Source organism: Erythrolamprus reginae, chromosome 1 (genome assembly GCF_031021105.1).
Source record: "Erythrolamprus reginae isolate rEryReg1 chromosome 1, rEryReg1.hap1, whole genome shotgun sequence".
NCBI lineage: Eukaryota > Metazoa > Chordata > Lepidosauria > Squamata > Dipsadidae > Erythrolamprus > Erythrolamprus reginae.
The window spans coordinates 394,512,396-394,540,008 of NC_091950.1; the positions used below are offsets into that span (position 1 = coordinate 394,512,396).

At 39.8% G+C, this 27,613-nt stretch overlaps 1 protein-coding gene across 2 annotated transcripts; it reads left to right on the plus strand.

Moving 5' to 3' along the window:
- Positions 1-1,473: 1,473 nt before the first annotated feature.
- NRBP1 (nuclear receptor binding protein 1) lies at positions 1,474-26,545 on the plus strand. 2 transcript variants are annotated; one of them, XM_070734995.1, is made up of 18 exons: positions 1,474-2,219; positions 2,520-2,768; positions 9,582-9,704; positions 10,038-10,139; positions 10,227-10,316; positions 10,708-10,748; positions 11,158-11,252; positions 19,707-19,790; positions 19,902-19,960; positions 21,933-22,031; positions 22,128-22,260; positions 23,872-23,974; positions 24,169-24,219; positions 24,355-24,490; positions 24,573-24,626; positions 24,780-24,843; positions 24,919-24,974; positions 25,726-26,545. In XM_070734995.1, exons 2-18 carry the CDS (start codon positions 2,550-2,552, stop codon positions 25,822-25,824), a joined length of 1,608 nt encoding a protein of 535 aa, XP_070591096.1. In that variant the 5' UTR covers positions 1,474-2,219; positions 2,520-2,549; the 3' UTR covers positions 25,825-26,545. The 2 variants fall into 2 exon arrangements, with proteins under 2 accessions (XP_070591096.1, XP_070591098.1); XM_070734997.1 differs by lacking the exon at positions 1,474-2,219 and having other exon boundaries at positions 2,240-2,768.
- The last annotated feature ends 1,068 nt before the right edge of the window (positions 26,546-27,613 follow it).

Sequence of the window (27,613 nt, forward strand, 5' to 3'; positions counted from 1 at the left end):
CCCATGAACCTACAAAATAACACCAGGAATTAAGGAAAAAGGACAAAAAAATCAAAATGACAAAAATCTTAACTCTAACCTAAGTTTAGAAACTCAAAATTTTTATTTATACTGACAGTAAAGATCTTAAAAGCTGTAGAGCAATCGGGTCAAAAGATAAGTTGACACCATCTATGACATGATAAATTTACAGATATGAACTTCTTTCTTTTTTCTTCTTCCTCTCTCTTTACTTCTTGTCTTCTCTCACTCTCTTCTTTTCTCTTTCCTTTTTCCCTAGCTTTTTCTTTACATATACGGTATATATATATGTGTGTATTCTGATTTACAACTGTATACTCAAAATTCATATGCATATGTATTGCTATCTGCACACCCTTTATTTTATGTATCCCCCTATTTATCTTCAATAAAGATTATATTTTTTCTTTAAAAAAATAAAAAAATGGAGAGACTCAAGTTCAAGTCTAGTCAACTATGGAAACTGACTGTCAAGGTTCCAGGTAGCATCCAAACTAAATCAGAGTCCCAAGTCAAAGTACTCCTCAAAATTCCAATTTATTGCTGGAGCCATTGTGGCACCTACACTGGGAAATCTGAACCTCACACGGTTGAAAGTTCACATCCCTTGTCCCCCACCCAACAACTTGTCATGTTGCCTACTAAGATTGGGCCAGTGTGGCAAGTCCTTCCTCCACTTCTGCCAGGTGGGTGGGCACAGGATGGCTTTGAACCACTCGAAAGAATGCCTTGTGGTTGCATCTGTTCCCTTGTGAAAATCCCCCCTCCCAAGTTCCCATAAACATCAGGCCTTCTACAGATAGTGTGGCAAGCCATTAATTTATCACCAACTTCTGCATCCGCTTGACACTGACTGGGTGATTTTAGCCTCCAATCTTGTAGCAATCGAACCAGTTTTGATGGCTTTCGATGGGGATTACACAATTTTTTTTTAAAAAAGTTTTTATTAAATTTCTTCTTTTAAAAATACATATATCAAACGAAAAAAGACAATACAATACAATACAAAAACACAAACATCACAAAATTAACAACAAACATTTAAGAAATAATATATAAACTTATAATTTATAAGCAGATGTGGTCAGTAAATCCAGAGTAACTAAATTTAAACATGCCTGGGATAAACATAGTATATCCATCCTAAGATAAAATACAAGAAATAGTATAAGGGCAGACTAGATGGACCATGAGGTCTTTTTCTGCCGTCAATCTTCTGTTTCTGTTTCTATTTATACTTTGAGGAAAAATAAATCATTCTCTATTACAATAGTCAATATCCATACAACAATATTTATATAAAATATTTTTTATCTTCTGGCTTGGATATTCGGTTTCCTTTTACTTGTCTTGATTATTGGGTTACACAAATTCATGATATACAGTATTGCCTATTAACCAAAATGACAACCACCAGCTGGTGGATAATGTATATCTTCAGTATCAGCACCTGGAGAATTAGCAGCTTAATTAGGAAAGTTCTGATATGTTAACTTACTTAGATCACACCTCAGATAAACACATACATCAAGGTTTGTGTAGATTTTGGCCAAATGCAGCAAACCTGGGATTTAGTCAGGCAACTATGATTCAGTGTTACTATGGCTATGTGCGAACCAACTGTTAATTCGTGCGTAAGTTTTTTGCTCTATTATTACCAATGCTCAAAACTATTATCCAAGGGGCGGTTTCTTCCTGACTCAGAAACACTGTTAATGATCAGAGGGAGCTTTTCGAACCACGTATGTGATTAGCAGCATTTCAACGAGGAATGTAAGAGCTTAACCCGCAGCCAATTCTCCCTTTGCTTCACGCAGCGGTCGCACTGGCTCTGTAAGACCGCTTGAAAATACAGAGCAGCTCCACGCGAGCTGGTTGTGGACCGCGCACATAGGTCTCTCAACGTGCGCAGGAGTCTCTGGTTCCATTTCCCGCAGCCATAAAGGCCCCGCCCTGTCGCCTTGTGTCCCACCGGGAGCGCTCGGCGGCCAGCTGGAGTTGAATGGGGCTCGCCTTGCAGCGCTCCGACCAATCCGAACACGCCTTCGACGCGCAGGTCGGGTTCCTATTGGCTCGGCTTTAAATCCTGCCTCCGCCGTCCCCTTGAAAGCGCCTCCCGTCGCAGCGCGGCTTGTGGGGTAAAATTTAGTTGGCTTCGGGTCGGTGAGCTGCGGCGGAGGCTGACCTGCGCCCCCCGGGTGAGTTCTGCCGGGTTGTCGTGGCTGGGGTGAGGGAGGAGACAGCGGTCGCCGGGGTGACAGCGCTATGGGCGCGCCGAGGCCTTGTGGCGCCGGGTTGGTGGAGCGTGAGGGGCCGGTTCACCCCCACCCCCCGCGTTTGCCCCGCGCGCTGGAGGAAGGGGGCGTGGCGGGAAGGGGGCGTGGCCTGCGTGACTCTGGCGGAAGCGCGTCGTCGTGGTGCTGCGTCACACGAACGGCCTCTGCCCCGCCTGCCCTGCTGGGTTGAGAGAAGAAGTCGCGTCTCTTTCCAACGTGTAGGTCGCCTCCCCCCCCCAACACGTCGCGGCGATGTCTGAGGGCGAAACCAAGCCAGTCTCCGGCAACCTCGGGCCCGACCAGAAAGCCGAGGCTGCGTCTGCGGGGTCCGGCATGACTTCCCTTTCGCCGCCCTTAGCGACGGCCGCTCAGGAGGAAGAGGAGGAGGAGGAAGAAGAGGACGAGTCCGAAGACGAGTCCGAGATCTTGGAGGAATCACCTTGCGGGCGTTGGCAGAAGAGGCGCGAAGAGGTAAGTGACGTGTCCCGTCCCTCTCCCAATATCTCTGGTTGACTCGAAGCTGGCCCCTTTCGGAGGCCTGCCACGAAAGGAAGCCGTCCTGAAGAGGAGTTGATGGGGGGCTATAGGAAAAAAGTTCCATTCCCGAGAGCTCAGGGTGCCTCCTCCTGGGATCCTCCAGGCTGCAGAGGTTTGTAGGTAAACAGCTGTCAAAGACTGTGAGGAGGGCCAGTCGGGTCCTACAGTGTGGAAGTTGAGATTTATTTCTTCTATTTATTTATTATTGGGATTTATAGGCCGCCCAACTCCTTAGGGACTCTGGGAGACTAGATTTGGCTAGTCATAGGCGCTATTTAGGACTTAGAGACAGTTGGCCCTGTTCCCATTACTGACTTGGAAGTTTAAAGTTTTATTACATTTATAGGTTATATATTTATATATTTTATAAATATAATTTATATGTTTTATAAATATATAAAATACAGGAAATAGTATAAAGGCAGACTAGATGGACCATGAAGTCTTTTGCTGCGGTCAATCTTCTATGTTCCCAGGTTGCCCAACTCCTGACCAACTCTGGGTGGCGAACAATAATAAAATACGATAGACAACAATTAAAATCCCAGTATAGAAACAGTCATCAATTCTGGGCCGGAGCAGTGTGCTATATAGCTCAACAGTCCCAGGCCTGCTGGCAAAGCCATGGTTTTAAAAAAAATATTTTTTATTATTTTCAAATATTTTATACTTCAAACAACAAAAATATGACAGAATATCAAGACAATAAATATACATTTCGATAAGGCGTTATATGTCAAATGGTTTTTTGGCTAAAGCCATGTTTTTAAGGCTTGCCAGAAGGCTAGGAGGGTGGGGATGGTGCGGATCTACGGAGGTAGTTGGTTCCAGAGAGCCGGAGCCATCACAGAGAAGGCCCTCCCCCGCAGTCCCGCCAGTCGGCACTGTTTGGCCAACAGGACCCAAAGAAGGCCAACCCTGTGGTCTTAATCAGCCTCTGGGAAGTATGAGGCAGAAGACGGTCCTGTAAATAATCTGATCCTAAACCATGTAGGGCTTTATAGGTGGTAACCAACATCTTAAATTGCATCCGGAGACTGATTGGTAGCCAGTGCAGCTTGCGGAGTGTTGGAGTTATGGGGGTGTACCTGGAAGAGTCAAGACAAGAGAAATAGTTACTTTGATATGGTGGTGGGTTTGGGGAGAAGTGCATCTCTGGTTATGAGCAAGATATTCTAGACAGGGTTTCAATGTGAAATTTTCTTGTTTAGGAATCTGAGGCTTTTTTGCCTTTATGTAAAATAGCTGTGAAGTGTCTGTTTTTGGATTGCTAGAATTTCGTTTTCCAACCTTACCGGTAGATTAATGGTACTTGAAGTAAGGAATTTGACTGAAAATGATATGCTGTTATAAACTCTTTGCTGAAAGACAAAAGCAAGTTTTTAAAGACAGCCCGAGAAATTTATTGAGGTTTTATTACTATTTTTGCTGTTTTTATTTCATTGTTCCCAGATGGTTTTCAAAGTGACTACCCATACAAAAATAAACACTTGAAATTTCAGACTCAAAGTCGTAGAAACTGATGTTAATTCCAGGATTGTAGATTGTGGTCCTGGAAGCCTCCCCTTTTTTTACTATTGCCAAGAAAACAGCACAAACCTGTCCATGAAATCACCAGAAGTTGAATTTGACTTAAAAGGGATTTTAATTGAAGACATGACTAAAAAGAAAAGCCTTCACTCCACTCCTGAAAGGAATATGATCTGTCTGCAGCTCCCAGAATGTGTAGTCTGTAGCATGGGAATAACATAGGAGGAAAGCTTTTCCTGTATGCCTGGCAATTAAGTAATATATGGCTCTGGATATTATCCCCATCTTTAGTTTTCTGATGTGGATTCAGTCCTTTAAAGCCAATGGTAACAGTAACATAGTTGGAAAGGACCTTAGAGATCATCTAGTCCCACCCCCTGCTCACGCAGGAGACCCGCACAAGGGATTCTAGCCACCAAACTGCCAATCCTTTTTGATCAAGAAGCTCAGTGTCTTAGCCACTGAGGCACCTAGTCAGGTTTATTGGTTTTATTCTGTTTCCTTGACTGAAACTTGTTTGGGGTGTGTTCTGCTGAAGTGTCTTCTTCCTTAATATTTTAAATATAGGACAATTGCTCTCTTGTTATTAAGGAAGTTATTTATGGGTTAGAAAATATTTTGGATAATTTTAGGTTATTAAACCTGGTAGGTTAACAAGATCATAGCTTTATATTAAAGATTTTAGAATAGCTTTTTGAATACAGGCTGTTTCTTTTTTTGTAAAAACACTTATGTGTTGTCCTGAATGTTCTGAAGTCTAGAGTATTGGGATAATGGCTTATTTGGCTGGAGAAAAAACTAGACATCATTGCTGATTTTGAGGAGAAATTGACTTAGCTGGCTTAGCATAGATAATTACAATGTTATCCTGTTCTGTGTATTGAAAGTCTTGATTTAGTCATCCTGATGGTTTATTTTCAATAAGCTGTCATGACAATTGATTGCTACTAGTCCCTATTTCAAAAATTTTGCTGTGAGGGACTCTTGGCTAATTCTGGATTCTCTCCTGCTTTTGAATTCAACCCTAAATCCAGTGTAGGATGCGTTGGAAAGGCTTTCCTTTAAATATGCAAGAACATAAACCTTTAGATATACCAGATAGTTTTCCTTTGCTGAATACAGAAAGATTCATGCCCTTTTCCTCCTGCGAATATCACTGTTACTAAAATTTAAAAAACCACAATCTGTGTCAGAAAATGTATTGATGGTGACTACTGCTGAGCTGTGGATGGCCTTTTGTTGACCAGGGATTTAATATTCAGAAGAAGCTGAAGATTCGCAAGTGGGTAGGAGCACAATATTACTATTTGGAAGTTTTTCTTTTTATAAACAAATACATAATTGTACTGGAGAGTAGTTTTTTCAAAACAGAAAATTATGCCTTGAATGTGCAGCAGTCTCCCCAAAGGAACACAAAGGCCAAAAAAAGAGAGAAGGTGATAGATCTATAGCTTCTAGTTTAAAATATTAATGGCTACTAACCATTATGGATGCATATACCTTTATTATGAATGATATATTTGACAATATCATTTGAAAACGTGAAGAGGGGACATATTTTATATTTTCCTACTTGGGAATTATACATAGACATTGATATACCATAGCAGCTTTATTAAGATTTTCCATTTCTTTTCATCTTAAAAAGTGAATGCTAATGTGTTCTTTAATAACATTGGAGGGGGAATCAAGTTAGATTCCTTTACAGATACTCTTTGTAACCTTTGTTTAATACTCTTTATCTCCTGCCTCTTGTGGTCTACAACTGAGTGTAGTGTTTTGTCCGGTCTTGAGCTTTGCCTGCTTTGCCTTTTGCCTTGTTTTCTTCCTCCTTTCTTAAAATAGATTTGCTAAAGCCTGCTAACCATGCCACCAGCACTTTAGCTGGATGATTTTGTATTGCTGGTTTTCTGTACACATTTTTAACTCAGCACTTTAACATCCTCTGCTGTTTGCAGCTGTTCTCTAGGTCATGCCATTGTTTGATGTTCCCACTTTTCCCCTTCCCCCTGTCTTTCAGGAGCAGTATATACTGTACTTTTAAATATCTCTGAGATCATAATGAGGTTGACTCTTGGCTTGGTAATGATGTGTGACTCGCTGGCTTGACCCACAAGATGATTTGGCTAAACATCAAGAAAAGGGAGGGGCAACAAAGAGACATGTGATTCCTTAACATAGGTGGTTGTGTAATTTTTGTTATACAGCCTTACCTAAGACTTCAGGAATCACTGGACCAGAATAGTTATACTAAGAAACGGGTTTTTTAAATGACTCCTTTTAGTTCAGGGAATTGTACGGGATCTGTTGGTGATATCATTGAAGGGGTCAGAGCAAACTTTTTATCTCTTGAGCTCCTGCCCCTTAATATACAACACATGCATTCTTACTTGAAATGTAATACATTAAATTTAATACATATATATTTTAGTACTGCTTTAAAAATAAAAACCATTTCTCTATACTGTAATTTTGGTATTATCCACTGAATTTTGGCAGCTTCAGCTTGTGGGGTTAAGACTATAGCCTGCCTTTTCTTGGTTTTAACCATTATAAAGAAAGTAGGAATTTGAAGAAACGACTGGTACTGGAAGCTTGAATTTTAGAAGAGTTGAGAATGATAAGCCTTAAGAATCGGGGTTGCTCTGAGCTTTAGAATTAAAGTCAAGGGAATGCTAAAAATAAGAGTGGCTCAGAAACACAATAATGCTAAGAAGACTTCTGTCATAGGCACAGTTCTCCTGCAGCTTTGTGATGGCAGAATTTACTTCCATATTCAGAAAACCTCAAGCATGGGTGATATAAGAGACTCCTAGAGTTGGTAAGAAATGTAAAGGTCTTTATATTGAAGTGAAATGCAGGTAATTTAGGAACAAAACTAGAAATATTTGAAGGTACAACTATCGTTTACTGAACAAATTACAGTTGACTGGATGTGTACAATATATACAGTGAGGTTTAATCAAAATTAGTTCACAGAGTATCTTGATCTTGAGTTATAATCTCTTTTTATTTTAAGGTGTTATATGAGCCCACTAGTTGAATTCAAATAAGATAGTTACCAGTTTAAAGGTTCAAAGGGGAATTGGACAAATTTATTACTAATCGAGCCATAATGGGCAGCAGAAATCAATAATTTATGGATCTATCTGGTAACAATGATGGCACATGGAAGATTGTAATGTGGAATGTGAGAGAAGAATGTGAAAAATCTTTGATACTTTAAAAAAGAGAACAGGTTCAATCACCTGTCTAATACAAGAATCTCTGAGAGATAACCTGAAAGATATAGCATGCATCTGTTGAAGGAGAATCTGAAGATAATCTGTCCAATTATTGAACAGCTCTTCATTTTAGGACATTTTCTTGATCTTTAGTTGAAATGTTTTTTCTTGTAATTTAAACCCATTTTTAAAAATCCTATCTATAGCTGTGTTCAGCCTGATGCAGATGGCAAACTAGAAATATAGAGGTAGACTTTGCTTAACGATTGCCCTTTCTATCAACTCTTTGAAGTTATGAGGGTGCTAAAAATAATTTTATGACCAATCCTTGCATTTATAACCATCGTAGCATCCCTGGGGGTCACATGATTGACGTATGGTAGCTTCACAACCAGTTTCTGGCAGTGGCAGCAGTAAAATTGCAGGTTATAGCATGGCTGTCGAACTTGCAGCATCATATTGCCATTATGTGACATTTCACAACGTTTTTCCCCTTCACGGAGCTGGGATGAGCATGGCCTGTGTGTGAAGCATCTGGCCCGCAGCCTGCCAGTTCGACCCCTGGATTACAGTCGCGATGTTTGGCTTAACAACCAAGAGTGACTCCTTTTAAGAGCTTTGAATGAGACATAAGTCTGTTGTCATGGGATATTTCATTTAGCGGCTAGCAATAGCAATAGCATTTAGACTTATATACCACTTCACAGTGCTTTACACAGCCCTCTCTAAGCAGTTTACATAGAGTAAGCATATTGCCTCCAACAATCTGGGTTCTCATTTTACCAACCTTGGAAGGATGGAAGTCTGAGTCAACCTTGAGCCTACTGAGATTCCAAACTGCTGGCAGCCGGTGATCAGCAGAAGTAGCTTGCAGTACTGTACTGTACTCCAACCACTGCACCACTGATGACTATGTAGTTTAGTATTGGAATTCTCAGTTCCAATTGTGAAAACTGAGGACTACGTGTAAAAACATAAAATAGATTTCTAACAAATGCTTTAACCTAAATATGAGGTAATATTTAAAGCTGTGAGAATTAATTTATAGCCACATTTACAGCAAGTTAGTATTTTTTCTTACATCCTACCCCCATATCTCTGCTATCCAGGCTTTTATATCTCACATAAATGAAAATTCCTTACTTCCTGTTTTCTTCCCACAGTTCCTCATAAATTATAAGAGTGTTGTTCCTCCCACTTTGCTATATGGAAGTGAGAGTTTGTTATATTAAGAGAATTACAACAGTAAGTTGAATGTAGTGGAATTAGATTTTTATGAAGCTATATGGTGAACAAGAAATAGGACCAAGAATAAATGGGTATGGAGTGAATGTGAAGAGTGACCAGTATGAAAAGACATTTAGATGAGGATGACTGGGGATCATATTGCACAAAATATAAAAAAGGAGTAAATGCATTAAGAGGACACAGATGTTCAGTACATGATAAATTAGGCAGTGTTGATGGGATTCTGAAAGAGAGAAGTGGATAGGTGAAATAACACAGACACGATGATGTGGAGTACAGACATGGTGGAAGCAAGGATGGTTTGCATAGATTTAAAATTATGGAAAAATACAGCAAATTGTTTTAGTTTAAATTCTAGCTATGCTGGCTTTTGTGTTTTCCTATCTTTTAAAAAATTTCTTTGGCATACTATATATTACATTCTGGTCTTAAAAGAAAATAGTGTGAAGTGTATATATCTGTAGTGAATCCATCTTTAGTGTTTCCAGATCTTCCATTTTCCTCCAGGAGAGAAATAAATTCTAGTTGCAGAGGAGCAACAGAGAAGTACATTTATTATGTCTTGCTTTTTATCTTACCGAATTCACCTATTCATTTGTTTTGTGAGATTCCTCTAGATAGCTTTTGGTAGAGACCCAGGAGGCTTCATCTTACTTCTTTAGGTCAAATAGCAATAAATTGCAGATACAACAACCTTTGTAGTCTGCCTGAAATTTGGCTTTTATTTTTGTCTATTTCCATCTAGGTTAATCAACGCAATGTTCCCGGAATTGATAGTGCCTATTTGGCAATGGATACAGAAGAAGGTGTGGAGGTGGTTTGGAATGAAGTCCAGTTCTCTGAACGCAAGAATTTTAAGCTTCAAGAGGTTGGTGAAACTGGAATGAAGATTTGTGAAAAGACAGACAAGATATCTGTTGTATGAAAGTTCAAATTTTGATGTGACTATGAATTCATTTCTTGAAATCAAGCAGATGAAAATGAAGGAGTTGTAGGATATTTTCAATCGTTGGCTAGTCTGTTTGCTTGACTTAAATTTAACCAAAGCCTCCATTACCCTCCATCTTGCAGCCTTGGGAGTAAATGTGGATGAAGAATTGTTTGTGAAGTCAACGAGCCCAGTTTCAGGCTGTGTTGAAACTCTGCTAATGGCATTTTTCTTTTCTTGACTTGTTTACACTTCTTTGCTTTGCTGCTGCAGGAAAAGGTCAAAGCTGTCTTTGACAACCTGATCCAGTTGGAGCATCTAAACATTGTGAAATTCCATAAATACTGGGCAGATGTAAAAGAAAATAAAGCCAGGGTAAGTAGAATTTTGTGTGATTGTCATTTATTTTAGTGAGGAAAAATATGGAGCATCAGCAGTTGATAACTTCCACCCTACTCCTAGGTTATCTTCATCACGGAATACATGTCCTCCGGTAGCCTGAAACAATTTTTGAAGAAAACGAAGAAGAATCACAAGACCATGAATGAAAAGGTAACTTCTGCCCAACTACATACTTTCTATCCAAACTCCCTAAATTTGTGTTGGTGCTATTCTTTTCTTTTCTTTTTTTTTTGGTGTCTGTAGCCCTTGACCAAGATACTGTTGCTTCCCTTTCTGCCAATGACCATGAGGAAAAAAATGGCTATCTAGTAAGTCTATTACTAAATATCAGACTATTTAGTAAGTCTGATTTCTGCCTGAGAGTCCTGAGCTTATTCTATCTAATTCTGGAGCAAAGTAAAAGGAAACCAGCTGTGATTTGCAAATGAACAGTGCCCAGAAGTAATAAGAATAGAAATGGCACTGTAGAGACACCAAATGATGACTTAAGTTTTGCAGGAGATGCTGAAAACCTTTTGGTGATATTTCATTTGTATTGCAGGCCTGGAAGCGTTGGTGCACCCAAATCCTTTCTGCCCTCAGGTATGTGCCTTTACATATTTGAAAGGAGGATGGTCTTGGGCACAATGTTGATATACAAGAGATTACCCTTTTTCAGAGGCTCAGTGGAATATCTATTTTTTTTAATTGTATAAGAAAGGCTTTTGGAGAAAGTAAAGGGAAGAATCTTCTTCTATTGCTTACTTTGGTTTTCACCGTCTTTGGGGTATGATATGGTTTCAGCAGCACTAGAAAGCTAAAAAAAAAAGTCTTGGATTACAAACAGAAACTACCAACAAACTACATTCTTTGGATACCAGAAATAATGCAAATGAAGATGATTTTTCTGTTACTAAAATATATATTTTCCTTGTACCTGCAAACTGATTTCGCAAATGATGTGTTTGTATATCTGGTAGCTGTGATTCACTCTATTGTGTTGTTGTTCCAGTTACCTTCACTCCTGTGATCCTCCCATCATTCATGGAAACTTGACTTGTGATACCATCTTCATCCAGCACAATGGACTTATTAAGATTGGATCAGGTGAGGTTGTTGTAGAATTAGTTTGTTATTTAATGTATGCTACAGTTCCATTTTTGGCTTGCTTTGTTTCCTGACATTGGTTCAAGCTTTATATTAATCCAAGCAAACCTCTAGAACTTGGAGCATATTTAGTAATGTCTGTATGTCAGGATTTTGTTGCAACGGGTGCCTCTACTTTACATCTGTTGTTGTTGACCTCTGGAAACTTCCTGGACCTTTTGCCACTTGCAGGCTGCTCTATCCTCTTTTTGTAGAGTCTCTGTTTACTCCTTTGCAGGCAGAAAACTCTGCTATCAACTCATTTTTATCTCTATCATTCAAACATTTGGAACCTTGGGGATGCTGCTTATTCTTGGCTGCTTCCCTGCCAGTCTTTCACTTGAATACACTGATTCATCAGAATTGTAGGGGACGGCAGGATGGGCAGAGCTCTTTGTTTCGCTTCTTGGGCTGTCAGTTTCTTGTGGCCAGTCTTAGTTAGTGAGCTGTTAGTAAACAAAGTATCGCTGTTGGCTGCTCCATTTTTCACAAATATATGTTTAGCATTTCATCTCATTTTTTTTTTGTGCTGCTTATATCCTATTCAATGAATTATGCCGATTTAATTCATGAAAATTCTCAAGATTACTTTTGAAGCCTATGGGACAGTGTTAATCATGATTTAACCATGGTTATTTTAAAACCATAATTAAATTGATATAAACATAGTTTCTGGAGAGTCAATTGTGGAAAAAATAAAACTCCTACAAACATAATAGCTGTGTTGGAGCAAATCAAAGATCTCAGAAACCCATAGTTCTGTTTCCCCAATAGCCAACTTAAATGCCAAAGGGAAGTCTGTAAGCTGGATAATATGAGCATTATATTTCTCATATTACTTTATTTATTACATTTGTATATCCTGCTACCTTCCCATTTGAACTCTCAGAAATTAGTAATTAATATACATCATGTTTTTTATGTAAATATGCCCCAATATCCAAAATAACACAATGCTGTCTTATTTAGTAGCTGTAAAAAGCTTTATTCCTCATACAATTATCTGATTACTCTAATGCCATAAGAATAGCAACTTTTCAAACTTCAATTTCTAAGTATTTGGAGGGGGGACATAATGACTCTATTGGAATCAAATTCCTCATAACATAAAGTATTAATAATAATATTTTATGGTGTGGATGTCTTTGGGTTTAATGCAGAATGGATCAAGTAAATAAAGCTACTCTAAAAACCTTTCAAAGCTTGTGAAATCCAAGTAAAAAGGAAACACACACACGCTCACCACACACACACTCCATGAATCAGAAGTAAAGTGAAGATGGTTCGAGAAATAGGTTATTGTATTAACTGATCTAAGTGTCAGTCTTAATTACATGACATACATCATCTTGAAAGAAGTGGAAATTGGGACATCTCAGGCCCCCAAATAACATAAACCTAGTTCCAAGAGATATGTAATGGAACAGTTCTTAAAAAACAATAAAGATTTCTAATTCTGAAATTAATTAACTTACACTGGACAAAATTAATGGAAAGACTTGTTTCCTTGGCTTTTGAGATAGAGGAAGAATCTTTACTGGACTAAAAAGTTACTGATTCTGCAGTTGGGTCCAACAGACATCACAGCATATGAAGGACACTTTTGTAGTAACTATCTTCTATTAGGATTGCTACATAATTAAACCCAAGAAGTGAACATGAAACAAACCTAGCTCAACACTGTTTGAATAGGGTCATGTTAAATGGCCATCTCTTACAGAAGAAGAAAACTAGCACACTAGCCACCATGTGTAGCTTGTATTGTGTCTTGATGGACAGTTCTGTTGATCTGAGGAAAGGGTGCATGGATTAGATTTAGATTAGATTTAGATTTATTAGATATATGCCGCCCCTCTCCGAAGACTCGGGGAGACTCACAACAGTACAATACACAGAGTACAAATCCAATATTAGCTAAAAACAAAATTTAAAACCCAAAAATATTAAAAACAATCTTTACTGCATAATCACACCATTCTCATGTATTACAGTCGGGAAAAAAGGTGGTGGTGGTGGTGGTGGAAGAGATAGTTATTCCCCCCATGCCTGGCCACATAGAATCTGCATGTTCTGGACAGGTAATTCACATGGATTGAGAACAAGCAGACTGAGCAGAGTTTGTTTTGCAGTGACTAATGGCACTTTAAATAAATTGAAATGCAGCAATCTTAAGTAGTTTTGTGATCACTGCGCTTCCAGGACTGCTTTTCCCTGGGAATAAGGAATAATTCTGCGCGTTTGTCCCAGAACTCTTATGTAAAACTAGAATTCTTGAAATAGCTTTTTGAAAAGAAGTGCTTGCTTTTTCGATTCGTTCCACGGCATCCTAGTAACAATGATTAAAAATACTGTAATGATGAAAAATTGATCACAGCTGGTAATGATATAGGCCATTGAAACATCAATAAATATTTTGAAAGGAAATTTAATGCCCTCACCTTTTGCCTATTTGATGGAATGTTGAAAAGAAAAGAAACATGTCAAATTCAGAAATGAGGAAGATTTTTGGCAAGAACTCCATTGAAGAATAGGGAAGAGAAGGAAGCTAGGGTGCTGAATGGCAGGAAGAGTAACTCATCCTGCATGGAACCATCTCAGGAGTTATCTAAAGGATTGTAATTAGCTTCCCTAACTTCTTTATAGAAGCATAAGAGTGTAGTAGTGGGTGAAGGAGGATATAATTCTATCTTTGTCCTAATTTATTAAGAAATACCGTTCCATTCTTTCTCACCACCTGAAAACAAATTTTGTTTCTTTGAATATTAAGAGTTCTTCCCATTCTTCCAATCTTTATTCTGATTTTTCTTCCTCTTCCCCATTCTATTATCATAGTTCGGGCAAATGCATCCCAGTAGGTTTCCAAACTCAGCAACATCAGAGGCTACCCTTGAGGCGTCCAGAGACAGTGGTACAGAGGTGAGGTTGGAGAAACTGAATGACTAACTCAGAAGACAAAGTTCTCAATGAAGTGTAGTCAAAAAGGAAGGGAAAAGGAAAACCATTGGAATGAAACTTAGAAAATCTCTGATAGGGATTTATCAGGTGGAGAGTAGCAATTCATTGAACATGTCCTTTCCTTGGGAATAGTTGGAAGAATACTAGAATATTTAAAAATCCACTTTTATTTTTGAAAATTGAAGGGCTTGGAGATAGACGAACAACATTTTTTTCCTAACCAATCACTCAGAGGTGTTGTATCTATACGAATGACATGCAAGGAAGGCTTTCTGTTTTCAGGCAGATCCTCCATCTGAACCTTTTCTCTTTTCTTCCTCCAAGGAAAGACAAATGGCCAGTGATGTAGGGCGTGTCAAATGTTTAAACTTTCAATTTCCAAACATTAGGGATGCTCAAAAGTTGTGACATGCCTTGGGGGATTGTAAATATATTTTGGCTACTTTAATATAATTTAGACACACTTGGTAAGTAACCACACAGATATCAAAACTTTTAACATTGTGTTTGTTTCATTGGCCACCCAACAGCAAGTCAAGAGAAAGAATGGGTAGTAGTGGTAGAGGGTGGAAAGATGGCTCTGGACTAAGAAGTGGATTATGAGAAGTAGAAGATAATTTGCAGTTGACGGATGGCCAAACGTAGGTGTGGTATATTTGGCTCCTGTCTGGCTTCACATGGAGACTGTATACCCAAAACAGCTGAGCACTGACCTCCTTTGTGGATTTTTATAGAGGTTCAGGATAAAAATACCCTCCCTTCTGTCCTGATGAGACAAACACAGTCTGTCCCATTGCTACAGGAGGTACAGTGGCTTAGCTGAAAGGCTGGCTCTTCCATCAATTCTTGAGTTTTATTTCCTGCTGATGGGCTGCCTCTCTCTCTTTCTCTCTCTCTCTTTTGCCAACAGTCTTTCATAGGATTTTTGCTAATGGTGAGCAAATCTCTCTGCTCTGTGATGTGACTGTGACTTTCTAAAAATAATAATAATAATAATTATATATACACATAAATGGCACCATATATATAGATATTTATATATATATGTATTATATACAAAAGCTCCTTTCCCCCTTCAGTGTCCCTTGCTTATGACTCTAGTATAGTTGCGCCTGCCCTTGGCGCTTGGTTGGAGAGGAGTCCTGCCCTCCTCTCTCATTTCTGGTCTGTGTTTTCTCTGCTGTCCCGCTGCATGCTTCCTCCTGCATGTGAACTGCTCTTGTCTGAGGAGCGGCTGCTACCTCCTTCCCTTACAGCCATGACTGGGATTTTGCTTGCTGCTTGCTTGTGGCCTGAGCTGTGGCCAACTGTTTATAGGGATAATGGGTGAGGCTTATAAGAGTGCTGCAATGTTGTCCAGTTTAGGGACATGCGTTGAATTCCTTTTGGGGTTTCTGGTTGAATCAGAAAACTAGGCTCTGCTTTGAATGGTTCTCATATTGGAACTATTCAATTCCCTTCAGCTGTAGAAGGATCCCTTGGGGATTTGCTTCTCTCCCCTCTCCCAGTGCTAGGTATAACAGGTAAGCAAGCCTTTCTGTTTAGGGCAGAGTAGAGTGATTGAAACTGAACAATAAGGCAGGTTGCCAGGAAAGAGCCTAGAGAAGATGAACCTCCAGTGAAACTTTAGCCAAGCCCCAGGGACTGGTTAAAACAGTGTTTCCCAACCTTGGCAACTTGGAGATATTTGGACTTCAACTCTCAGAATCCCCCAGCCAGTGAATGCTGGCTGGGGGATTCTGGGAGTTGAAGTCCAAATATCTCCAAGTTTGCCAAGGTTGGGAAACACTGGGTTAAAAGAAAGAAAAAGCTTGGATGGAAGAGAAATGCTGATTAGGAGACTGTGGCTTTGAGTTTCCAGCAGAGAGAAACCTTTGGGATAATTGTATGTTCAGCAATAATGAGGGCTGAAAGGAACCTTGTACCAAGTCCATGTGGCCTTGTTCTCTAGGAAGTTCAGAAGATTGCAAAAAACAGATGCCACACATTGCTGAGAGGAGAGTGATGGCTGCCAGATGGAGGCAGCATGAAAAGGAGCACTATTCTTTTGCTTCAGTTGTGCATATGATAGGAAAAATATAGAATTACTTCTGTTTCATTATCTGGATTTACACATCATGCTAAGCAATAATATAGTTTATTTTAGACTTCCTGAATCTACCGTGTTTCCCCGAAAATAAGACACTGTCTTATATTAATTTTTCCTCCAAAAGTTGTGCTGCGTCTTATTTTCGGGGGGTGCCTTACTTAAAGCAGCTGCTACAAGATCTGAGGGGACGGGGTGAGACGGAATGGGAGTCGGGATCTGACACGCCCCTCCTGGCCGCCCGCTTAACAGCCTCCCAGTCTCTACCATCTAACCGCTCCAAGCTGCAGGAAGGGTAAGGCAGGCTGCAATACCGGCAGCTTCGGGGGCTCCTTTCCTCAGCGGTTCGTTTTATTACTTCTAGGCAGCTGCACCAACTTTTTCCTTCGAGGAGCAGCAGCGCCGGGAACGTCACGTGATGAAGGGAAGCCGCCGGAGCCGCCGCCGGGAAGGAAAAAGTTGGTGCAGCTGCCTAGAGGTAACAAAACGAACCACTGAGGAAAGGAGCCCCCGAAGCCGTATGTAAACTTGACTACGCCTTATTTTCGGGGGGTGCCTTATATTAGCAAATTCTGCAAAACCTCTGACATGCCTTACTTTCGGGGTACGTCTTATTTTCGGGGAAACATGGTAGTTGTAGCTTAATCCCTAATCAGTAGCAAAGTGAGATATGGTGAACCTAGTCTACATTTATTAAAATAAGTAGCATATTTAAAATACCTTATTAATTTTTTATTGTATTAAAAAAAATGTATGTGGCCACCCAATTCACACACAACTTTGAGCAGCTTACAACATTAAAAATCCACAATCATTTATTAGTCGCTAAGCAGTGTTAAGAGATGGAGATACTAGTGAGGTCATCTAAAAGTAGAGAGTGTATGCATTACTTTTAGTCTGTTGAGAACATAGTTACATTGTACATATTTAACTATTGGATATTGAAAAACACCAGTAATTAATTTAAAACTGTATGCAAACCTTAGTATTAATGAACAGAAGTGTGTAGTAATGAAAGAAACTAATAATTTTATAGAAAGAAATTGAAACCTGAGTATAACAAATTAAAGAACTATAATAGCATTAGTGAATACATGAAAGTTTATATCAAAATAACTATAATGTCCCACTACTACTTGTTTAACAAGCAGAAATCACTGGAGTTGTGCAGTTAATAAATTTAAATTATTAGCAAGCAAATAATATAATAATAATTGTAATAGTATGGAGAAAGTGAGTTATTTTCATTGTTATTCATACCCATCTCTTATTTTGGTAAACAATATAGTACATGCTAGTACATATAACAGTATTCACTGGCAGGAGCTCCAGCCATAGTTCCTCATTCTAAAAAAGGTTTTATTTAATAAAGACTTAAAAAGGGTTGCCTGGTTAAAAAAAACCTTTTCAACTTGTTTTCAAGCACTTACCAGATTTTTGCTAGATACAGAAAGTATATGAATGTAAGGAAAGCAACATATTGCAGGAAAATTTCAGACAGGAGCAAATATCTGGAAATATTTTATTAGAAAGTAGACTTTGACATTAAGCAAAAGTTAATATATATTTAATTTGTTTGACAGCAGTAGTGGTGCTACTAGATTTGGTCCTGCCAGCATTTCCCCCCCCCCCCCCGGTTCGGTGGGGGTCCTTGGTGCTCTCTAAACTTGGCGTATCAACAAGCACATCTACATACCATTCAAAAGAGCCATCAAAAAGTGAAAAAGGAAACAAAACCTCCCAAAACATCTCTTCACCAACAATGAACAAAGATAATACCAAGATTACACCAATAATAAAGACACTACCAACTTGGGCAAAAATACTAACAGTAAACAATAGCCTAATCAAGGAACCCCCAAGACCACTCCTACCAATACTAACAGGGCAAGCCAGTAGTATATAAAATGGGAGCATACTTCACTCCCTTCTAGTACTGATGATGTTGCCTAGTTTGGTAATTAAATGTTTGCAGGAAAACCACAAGCTCAGAGCATCAAAGACTTCACAGTTCAACTCTGAGCTATAAATATTCTCTTTCATCAGAAGTAGTTGTCCCTTCTCATTTGTCTTAAGCACCTTCTGCGGCTTGACTTCCACATGCTGGTTTTCTGTCATGTCAATAGGGCCTAACAGCTGTTGAGGACTGGCGTCTTCAGTCTGTTCCTCTTATCGAAAGGTGAGGCATGAACTAAAATCTCTTAACACTGCTTAAATAGAGTGAATTGGCTTGCACCATCCTTGAGCCTACGGGTGGTTTTGTATAATACATGTATCTTAGTTAATGAACTAACCCATTTCCTAGATCTATATAATATAAATAACACAGACTAACTTTGCAGAATAGTTAAACCACACATACAAAAGCAAAAAAAGTCAAGCTTTGCACATTGAATAAAGGCATCCACTAGGTCTTTAACTGAGCTAATTAACATTGGAAGAACATAGCAGACAAACAGTTCTCTGTGGATAATATAAGTTGGCTTAGTTTTTTCCCCCCTTTTTTTAATGTCAGCCGAAGTTATACCCCCCTCCGCAGTGGATCTTTATTGGTTTCCAAATTTTTTCAGGATGGTTTGTGTATCTTGGCTAGAATGAGGGTTGTTGTGCCAGGAGCTTCATAAGAATTGGTGATAGTCATTCACTGATGACTTTGTTTACCTTTATTTACTGGTCAATTTAGGGACTGTTTTAATTAAGCAAGTTAAATATATTTTAAAATAAATTATAAATGTTCAGGTGCTGCCAGAAGCATTGCTTTGTTTGCTGTATCCACTGAGAAAGTTGTGAAAAAAATAGGGGGTAAGTGTTGTTGAACAATTGGGCATGTTATTGGGAAGTTGCTTTCTTTGCATTAGACTGCCAGGTGATGGGTAAAGTACCAGCATTTGGGGATTTCCTTTGAGCTTTGCCTGCCTCTGTGCCTGCCTGGAAAAATAGTGGCTTGGTGCAACTATCCAATTTTTTAAAAAAAAGTTAGGGAGAATGGGCTCCTTTACTTTCATCAACGGACAAAAGCTGCTCACCTATTCTAATAGTGTGTGTGTGTGTGTATGTATGTACACATACGGAATCTAGTTTCTTTTCATGTCCGTTTCTTTAGAAAGATCAGATGATTGCTTTGCCTGGCTTTGAGTTGACGCAGAAAAGACCTGGGGTTTCTGGAAGAGAATGTAGGCATCCCTTCTTTTTGCTTCTGAGTTTGCTTCTGATGTGGTGCTGCCTGAAAGCTGGGGAGGCTGGACAAGAGCAGTGCTTTCTTTGTTTGGGGTTCCTTGCAGAGATGAACTTGATGGAAGCTGCCTCAAGTCCCATATGCCAGAAAGGAAAGAGAAACATGGGCTCTGATCTCCTACAATTCTCTTCTCTTCTAGTTGCCCCAGATACCATCAACAATCATGTGAAGACATGTCGCGAGGAGCAGAAGAACCTGCATTTCTTTGCTCCAGAGTATGGCGGTACGAATACCGGGGTATTGGGACCTGCAGTTCTGTATTAACTGCAGAAAAAGTGTTCAGTCTGTTCTCTGTGCCTTAGAGATAGCTTCTGATTATTGTTCTTTGTTCCAGAAGTTGCACATGTGACTACAGCAGTGGACATCTACTCTTTTGGAATGTGTGCGTTAGAGGTAAATGGAGGGCAATTAATAAATGAAAATGTCAGCCCCACCTGTACATATTATCTGGCAAATTGGACCGCACTTTATTTATTTATTTATTTATTTATTGATTGATTGATTGATTGATTGATTGATTGATTGGATTTATATGCTGCCCCTCTCAGAGGACTCGGGGCGGCTTACAACATATAAAACAACAGTTACAATAGCAAATCCAATTAAATTTGAAACTAAACAATCTAAAAACCCCAGCTGTGTTAAAAAAAATCATACTCATTCAAACAGCAGTCATACAAACATTTGTCGGCCAGGGGGCTGAGATCTAATCGCCCCAAGCTGGGCAGCCTAAGTGAGTCTTAAGACTCTTGCGGAAGGCAAGGAGGGTGGGGGCAGTGCGAATTTCCGCGTGGGGAGCTGATTCCAGAGAGCCGGGCCCCCCACAGAGAAGGCTCTTCCTTTAGGCCCTGCCAAGCGACATTGTCTAGTTGACGGGACCTGGAGAAGGCTGACTCTGTGGGACCTGACTGGTCACTGGGACTCATGTGGCAGAAGGCGGTCCTGCAAGTAATCTGGACCGATGCCATGTAGGACTTTATAGGTCATTACCAATACTTTGAATTGTGTCTGGAAACAAATTGGCAGCCAAAGCTCTGCGGAATGTTGGAGGAACATGGGCATATCTAGGGAGGCCCAATACTGCTCGCACAGTTGCATTCTGCACAATTTGTAGTTTCCGAACACTCTTCAGAGCTAGCCCCATGTAGAGAGCATTGGAGTGGTCGAACCTCGAGGTGATATCTTCCTTCCGATGCAGGTAGTTCTTGATTAATGACCATTTATTCAAGTGATTGTTTGCATTTACAGTGGTGCTGAATGGAAAGACTTTGGCCCCACAGCATCCCCTGGAATAGTGTGATTTTATTTTGGGTGCTTGGCAATTGTTTTGCAATTTTGACAGCTGCAGCATCCTGTGGACACGCGATTGCCATTTGCAACCTTCACTGCCAGCTTCCATTGGGCAGTCATTTGGGAAGCTGGCAGAAGGTTGCAAGGGGTGGTCACATGATGTTGTACCTAACACCTGTGCGTGGGATTTGCTTAATGACTTCAGCTAAGAGCTGCTGTTGTAAATTGGCATAGTCACATGACATTGCCTAGTACAACTCCGCTGCTTGTTCCCAATTATTGTGTCAGGGTTCCAAGTAACACCCCCAACCAGAATCAAGGAGTTCACACTGTTGTTAATCTGAACTGCCTGTACTTCAGTAAATCATTTACCCGAGCTTCTTCCAAATATCTTTTCTTGGTACTTCTATCCTGCTCAAAAAAATAAAGGGAACACTCAAAGAACACATCCTAGATCTGAACGAATGAAATATTCTCATTGAATAATTTGTTCTCTACAAAGTTGAATGTGCACAACAGCAGGTAAAATTGATTGTCAATCAGTATTACTTCCTAAGTGGACAGTTTGATTTCACAGAAGTTTGATTTATTTGGAGTTATATTATGCTGTTTAAGGGTTCCCTTTATTTTTTTTGAGCAATGTAGAATGTTTTAGCCTTCTTTGTGTAGGCAGTTATTCTCAGTATTTCTATCAAGGTCATTTTCTTCACTCAACAAAGAAGATGTGAAGATAGTTTTTGTTATAGCTTCAGATTTGGAGAGCAGGCCTAAAGAGGGTTCCATTATTTTCCCCTCTTGTTCTCTTCCAATTAAAACTGTTTCTAAATTCCTTATGTGATGGGAATTCTGATAGGCCTGAAGCAATACATGACTAATACAATTAAATGGTTGAAACGAAAGCAATTTCTCTGTTGACAGTAAAAATCCAGTGGAAAGATACAATAGGGGTGTTGCTTCACCGATAGGGTGATCAGGAAACAAAATCTGTGGTGGCTGATGAAATTTTCTGATAAAAGGTGCCCCTCTCTGGTGATCTAAGGATGTTGCCCAGTGACATCTGTTTCTGTGCTGATAGATGGCAGTGCTGGAGATCCAGGGAAATGGCGAATCTTCCTATGTGCCACAAGAAGCTATTAACAATGCCATCCAATTGCTAGAGGATCCATTACAAAGAGTAAGACTGTCCTTGGTTCTTTTCCTTGCTTTCCTCTTCCATTATTTCCCAGCTCTCAGGACTAATACAAAATTTGGTCTCCTTTTTCCTATCTAGGAGTTTATTCAGAAGTGCCTGGAGCCACAACCTAGCAAACGGCCCACAGCTCGTGAGCTTCTCTTCCATCAAGCTTTGTTTGAAGTACCCTCTCTGAAACTTTTGGCAGCTCATTGCATTGTGGGCCATCAGCGTGAGTATAGCCAACAGAAGTATGCGGACCACTGCTAAGAGCAAAACCCCTCACTAGTGTGTAAAAAAAGTATTTTGTATGAAATGACTGTGTTGCTCAGTAACTAATATGTACATCAATAAATCCAGAAATACCCTGAAACAAAATGACAAAGCAGAAAAATCCAAATCTACTAAAAGGAGGCAGACAAGATGAATAGAGAAGTCCAGAACAGCTTCCTTTGTATCTAAGCCGCCCTGAGTCTCCGGAGAGGGGTGACATGTAAATCCAATAAATAATGAGCAAGATTGATGAGCCGGACAAATGAGTTTTGAATGCTCTCACATCCTCCTAGTGCCTCACAGTCTTAATATTCAGACATTAGCAGCCTACTTTCTCAAGATTGAGTTTCCATTATCATAATAGATAAATGAGAGAGATGTACGGTTTTGAAATATGAAAAACATATACACAAATGTGAATGGACCTCAGTCCAACTCTCTTCATTTGGATAGTCGTAAAAAGCCCCAATGAAGAAATATTAAATACATTTATTTATTTTATTTATTACTTAGATTTGTATGCCGCCCCTCTCCGAAGACTCGGGGCGGCTCACAACATGTAGAAACAAATCATAAGTAAACAGACAAATTTAAAAATATTTAAAAATATTGTCTAAAATAATATGCTTGTGGAGTGAAGTGGGGGGAATGAGACATTATAGTTTATCTCTAGAGCAGTGTTTCCCAACTGGCTGGGGAATTCTGGGAGTTGAAGTCCAAATATCTTCAAGTTGGGAAACACTGCTCTAGAGTATCAGTTTGCATGGAGAAGGTCCCAGGTTAATTCCAGATAATGATTTCAATTTAAATGATTAAATTAACTAGAGAAATGTCTTTTACCTCAGGGGGATGGACCTCTTCCTAAGAATATAAAGTACCTTGATAAATATCGGTATTTATATGAATATAAATGTGTATGTATGTGCGCACACATGCATGCACATACACACATTATACACACACACACATATATATATGCATGCAATTTTATAAATCTTCCTGTTGTACCTGTTTTACCCGTCCTTTATTTTTTGTTTTGTTTGTATCCTGCCTTTATTATTTTTAGAAATAAACTGAAGGTGGTAATATATCCAACACAACTTCCTTCTCCTATTTCCCTCTCAACAACCACCTATGACGTCGGTTGGACTGAGAGAAAGAGATTGACCCAAAGTCATTCAGCTGACTTTCTTTTTTTTCCTAAACTTAAAATAATTTGTTTTTGTAGAAGGTTTTATTGCTTATCGGTATTAATGTCCTTTTTTGGTACAAAATTAAAATCTTTATAACCACTTACGGTAGGTTCCCTTGTAAAATCATTTACATTCCACCATTCCATTTATGTTTTTAAAAATGTCTAAGACATATGTATAGCATTCTGGATAGCCATGTTTCTTTTTCGCCTCACATGGTTAGTCCTTTGCTGTATTTTTAAAATCTGCTTTTTAAATCTCATATCTTTCAAAGCTATTCAGTGGGAAAATTGCAGGAATGTTTAGGAAACCCGTTAGTTATAACAGTGTGTTAGTGAAGGAAAATATGTAATGTATACTTTTTTATTTTGTGATAGACATGATCCCTGAGAATGCACTTGAAGAAATGACCAAGAACTTGGACATGAGTGCTGTACTGGCTGAAATCAACCATGCTGACCGCGATGGTGTCCGTATGATGTGAGTTTGAATAGTTGGGAACCGATGGGGATGGAGGGGGTGAGAGCTTCGAAGTGGAATTTTGGAATTGAGTTTCTCTGTTTCCGTGCAATGAACTGAGGTCAACAGAATATTAGATGGAATGGGAAGCAATTGACAGTTGGCTCACTAAATTTATGCTCTAAAAGCTAAATTGGTTCTCTGCCTTGTCCTAGATTCTCACAGTCCCCAGCACTGGAACTAGACAAATTCTTGGAAGATGTGAGGTAGGCTCCTTTCTCCTGTCTCAGTGGGATTCTGTTACTGAAACTAGTGTCTTGGCCAAGCCAACCTGGGCCCTTTGTACACTGAATTAACAAGCAAAAACACCGAGTTGAGTTATTCCATTTGTGGTTCCACAGAAATGGAATTTATCCCCTTACTGCCTTTGGCCTCCCCCGACCTCAGCAGCCCCAGCAGGAGGTGGTGAAATCTCCCATTGCCCCCCCATCAGTAAAGACTCCAACACCAGAGCCAGCAGAAGTGGAGACTCGCAAAGTGAGTAGCTGGTCCCTCATCCGCATCTCCTTGGCCAATAATAGCAAAACCTCACTTTATCACACACCTTTGTCATTTGCAGGTGCTGTTGATGCAGTGCAACATTGAATCGGTGGAGGAGGGTGTGAAGCACCATGTATGTATCTGCCTCAAGCTGGGTGACTTATACCAGTCTAGGGCTTCCATGTGCCTGCAGTGGCCTATTCCCTTTTGGGGCAGAATTCTACCTAGTGTTGAAAGTGAAAAATAAAATTTCCTTTTTTTCTTCTATGCCCCACCTTTCATTCAGTTGACACTGCTGCTGAAACTGGAAGACAAATTGAATCGACACTTGAGCTGTGACCTACTGCCCAGTAAGTTTGTGTTCTTCTCTTCTTTTCTTTGTCATCTTAGACAACATATCGATTCTCTTGTTTTTTCTTCCTTAGGTGACAATATTCAGGAACTGGCAACTGAATTGGTTCAGTTAGGATTCATTAGTGAGGTACATTTCAGCCCTGTTCACCCAAAAAGAAAAAAAGACTTACTGTATTTTTCGGATTATAAAATGCACCTTTTCCCTCCCTAAATGAGGCTGAAAATTCAGGTGTGTCTTGAACTCTGAATGTAGCTTTTTTTCTGAACCTTTTCCCCCCAGCCCTAACTAGGTGCTAGCGATCTTCCCAGCTCTTACCTTGCAGGTTCTTTCATGATTCCTCTTTGCAATGAATGTTTTCCAAGCCCTAAATCTTTGTAGGGTTTTTTTCATTGTTCTACCTTGCTCCAAATGTTTCTTTCCAGCTCTTCCAACGATAGTCCCAGCTCTTACCCGCTTGCAAGCCCTTTCATTGTTACTCTCTGTCAAGAATGTTTTCCAAACCCTGTCTCTGTAGTGTTTTTTTATTGCTCTCCTTGCTCCAAGTGTTTTTTTTGCCAGCCCTAACCAGGTGCTAACTTGCTTGCAAACTTTTTCATTGTTACTCTTTCTGAATAAGGCTTTTTAAAAAAATCTAACCAGGGGATAAAATAATGTGCTAAAGCTGACCAGACTAAGGATGCTAGCCAGATGAATATCTGGTAAGCATATTATTTTCCCTATTTTTCCTCCCCCAAAATTAAGGTGTGTCTTATACTCTGGTGCGTCTTATACTCTGGAAAATACGGTGTTTTCTTCTTTTCCAAGGAGCTTCATTGTAGCCAGTAAGAGCGTAGGGACAGGTTTTCTTACAATGTTTTTTTCCCCTGATTCTTTGCAGGCTGATCAAAGCCGACTTAGCTGTTTACTTGAAGAGGCATTCAACAAGTTCTTCTATTCACGGAATGGGGCACTGGCAGCTGTCACTGTGTCATCATAATGGCCATCTTGCTGCTAGCAGGTGTACCTGCTCTGCATCTGTGTAGGGTACTACTCTAAGCCGCTGCCACCACCGTTGCCAGCTTGGATGTGCCTCCCGCATGTGTTATAGCCAGGTCCTGCAGACAATCGCTGCCAGTCTTAAAGGCAGGGGGGAGGGGCAAGGTGCGGGGGGAGGGCTGTGTGCCTTGTCAGTATTATTTTTTCCCTGTGGCCAATGGCCTTCCTTCCCTCTTTTTGGGCTCACATGCATGGAGTTTTCTTTTGCTTGAATTGTACAGGTTTTTTTTTCATTTTTGCACAGCACAGATGTCTGTCTTGTTATTTAAAAGGGCGGGGGGATGGAGAAGTTAAGTTTTGCCCCATCCCATGCCGGCCCTCCACATTACACATGCACTCTAGCCCCACAGTCATGGCCTTATCCCCCCAAGATGGGCTGTTCCCCTCCCCACAGTTGCTTCCTGCACCAGCCTTGCTTCCAGTATCCTTGGCTGCATCTATTGTGTGGTGTGAGGGTTCTCTCTGGTTAATAGAGGAAGTAGATAGGAAGTTCCGGTTCAGATAGCAGGTGGCAATGTTAAACCATCTTTTCCTTTAGGGTATTATCTTAATGCCTGCAGGCTTGGGGCCAGTTTATCAGAGAAATTCAACCCTTCCTGTGCTGGAGCTGTTCCAAGTGTCATTTTCTGTTCCTATTTTTAATAAATTGTTTTGTAAATAAATGAACTGCAACCTGTTTGTGATTGGAATCTGGGAATGGGAATCACAAGAATTAAAAGGAGCCAATAGTACAATCTCCTGCTCACTGGGAAGGGGCACAAGTGGTTGGTGTTGGGCTGTTTGTACTCCTGAAATTTCTTGATCTCTGCTTTCATATTTTTAAAAGTATTACATCACCCACTGACTGCCTCTAGGTTCAATCTGAACTCACTTTGGCTTCTGCTCATTCACCAAAAAATTGCTCACAGCTTTTGCTTTAAAAAGACAAGAAAAATTATCCCTTGGTTTCTGGGAACTCTGTTCTGTAGCAAATATTATTAATTTCTGGGTTGTGTGAGTTCTCTGGAATTTTTGCAGACATTTTATGTCTAGGTAACATCTGGAAAAAAATTCTAGTACTAAGATTTTATGTAGGCTGATATCTGAAGATCTCCCAGTGCTACCAATTCTGTGTTGGACATGGGAAAAAAAAACCTTCCATAGTATTGATCGCTTTTACGAATGAAGACAAATATATGTGTCCCAGGATAATTGCAAGATCTAATCTGGGTCAGTCACTGGGACCAGAGGTTTAGTCTTCCGAGCTTTCAGATTCATGTCAGAGTCCATCCTCAGGGAACTTCTCTCTATAGGAATATGTGCTTTGAGCTATTCTGTGTTTTCTATTTATATGGTGCTTTCCTATTGGTTGATTGGTGTGCTGATGGCCAGCGATTGGTGGTGGTTTCCTGGTGCTGCCAAGTCCTCAGCTCCTAAGTACTTGATTACTTTTATCTTATATAATTTTTGATTCAGATAAAAGGAACTTATCATTTTATCTGTCTGGTGGTGACTATGCAGACTATAAGTTGCAGGCTCTTGCTCCCTTTTAATGTACAGAATCACACGGGTTGCATCAGCCAGCTGAATTGGGGACCAGGTGTCAGCTTCTTACCTGTATCATTCTTTTTAATTGGAACCTCAAAGGTAATAAGAATACAAGCTTCTTTCTAGAGTAACAGACTTAGGAGTATTGCATCAGCACTTGGTATACTGTTTCAATTTAAGTAACTTCAAGAACGAAAGAGTGA

Bases quoted from the DNA above. Each gene is read 5' to 3' on its own strand.
- NRBP1 (XM_070734995.1), top strand. From the start codon at position 2,550: ATGTCTGAGGGCGAAACCAAGCCAGTCTCCGGCAACCTCGGGCCCGAC. The intron at 9,705-10,037 runs GTTGGTGAAACT...TTGCTGCTGCAG, and splicing joins AGAATTTTAAGCTTCAAGAG to GAAAAGGTCAAAGCTGTCTT. The intron at 24,975-25,725 runs GTACATTTCAGC...GATTCTTTGCAG, and splicing joins AGTTAGGATTCATTAGTGAG to GCTGATCAAAGCCGACTTAG.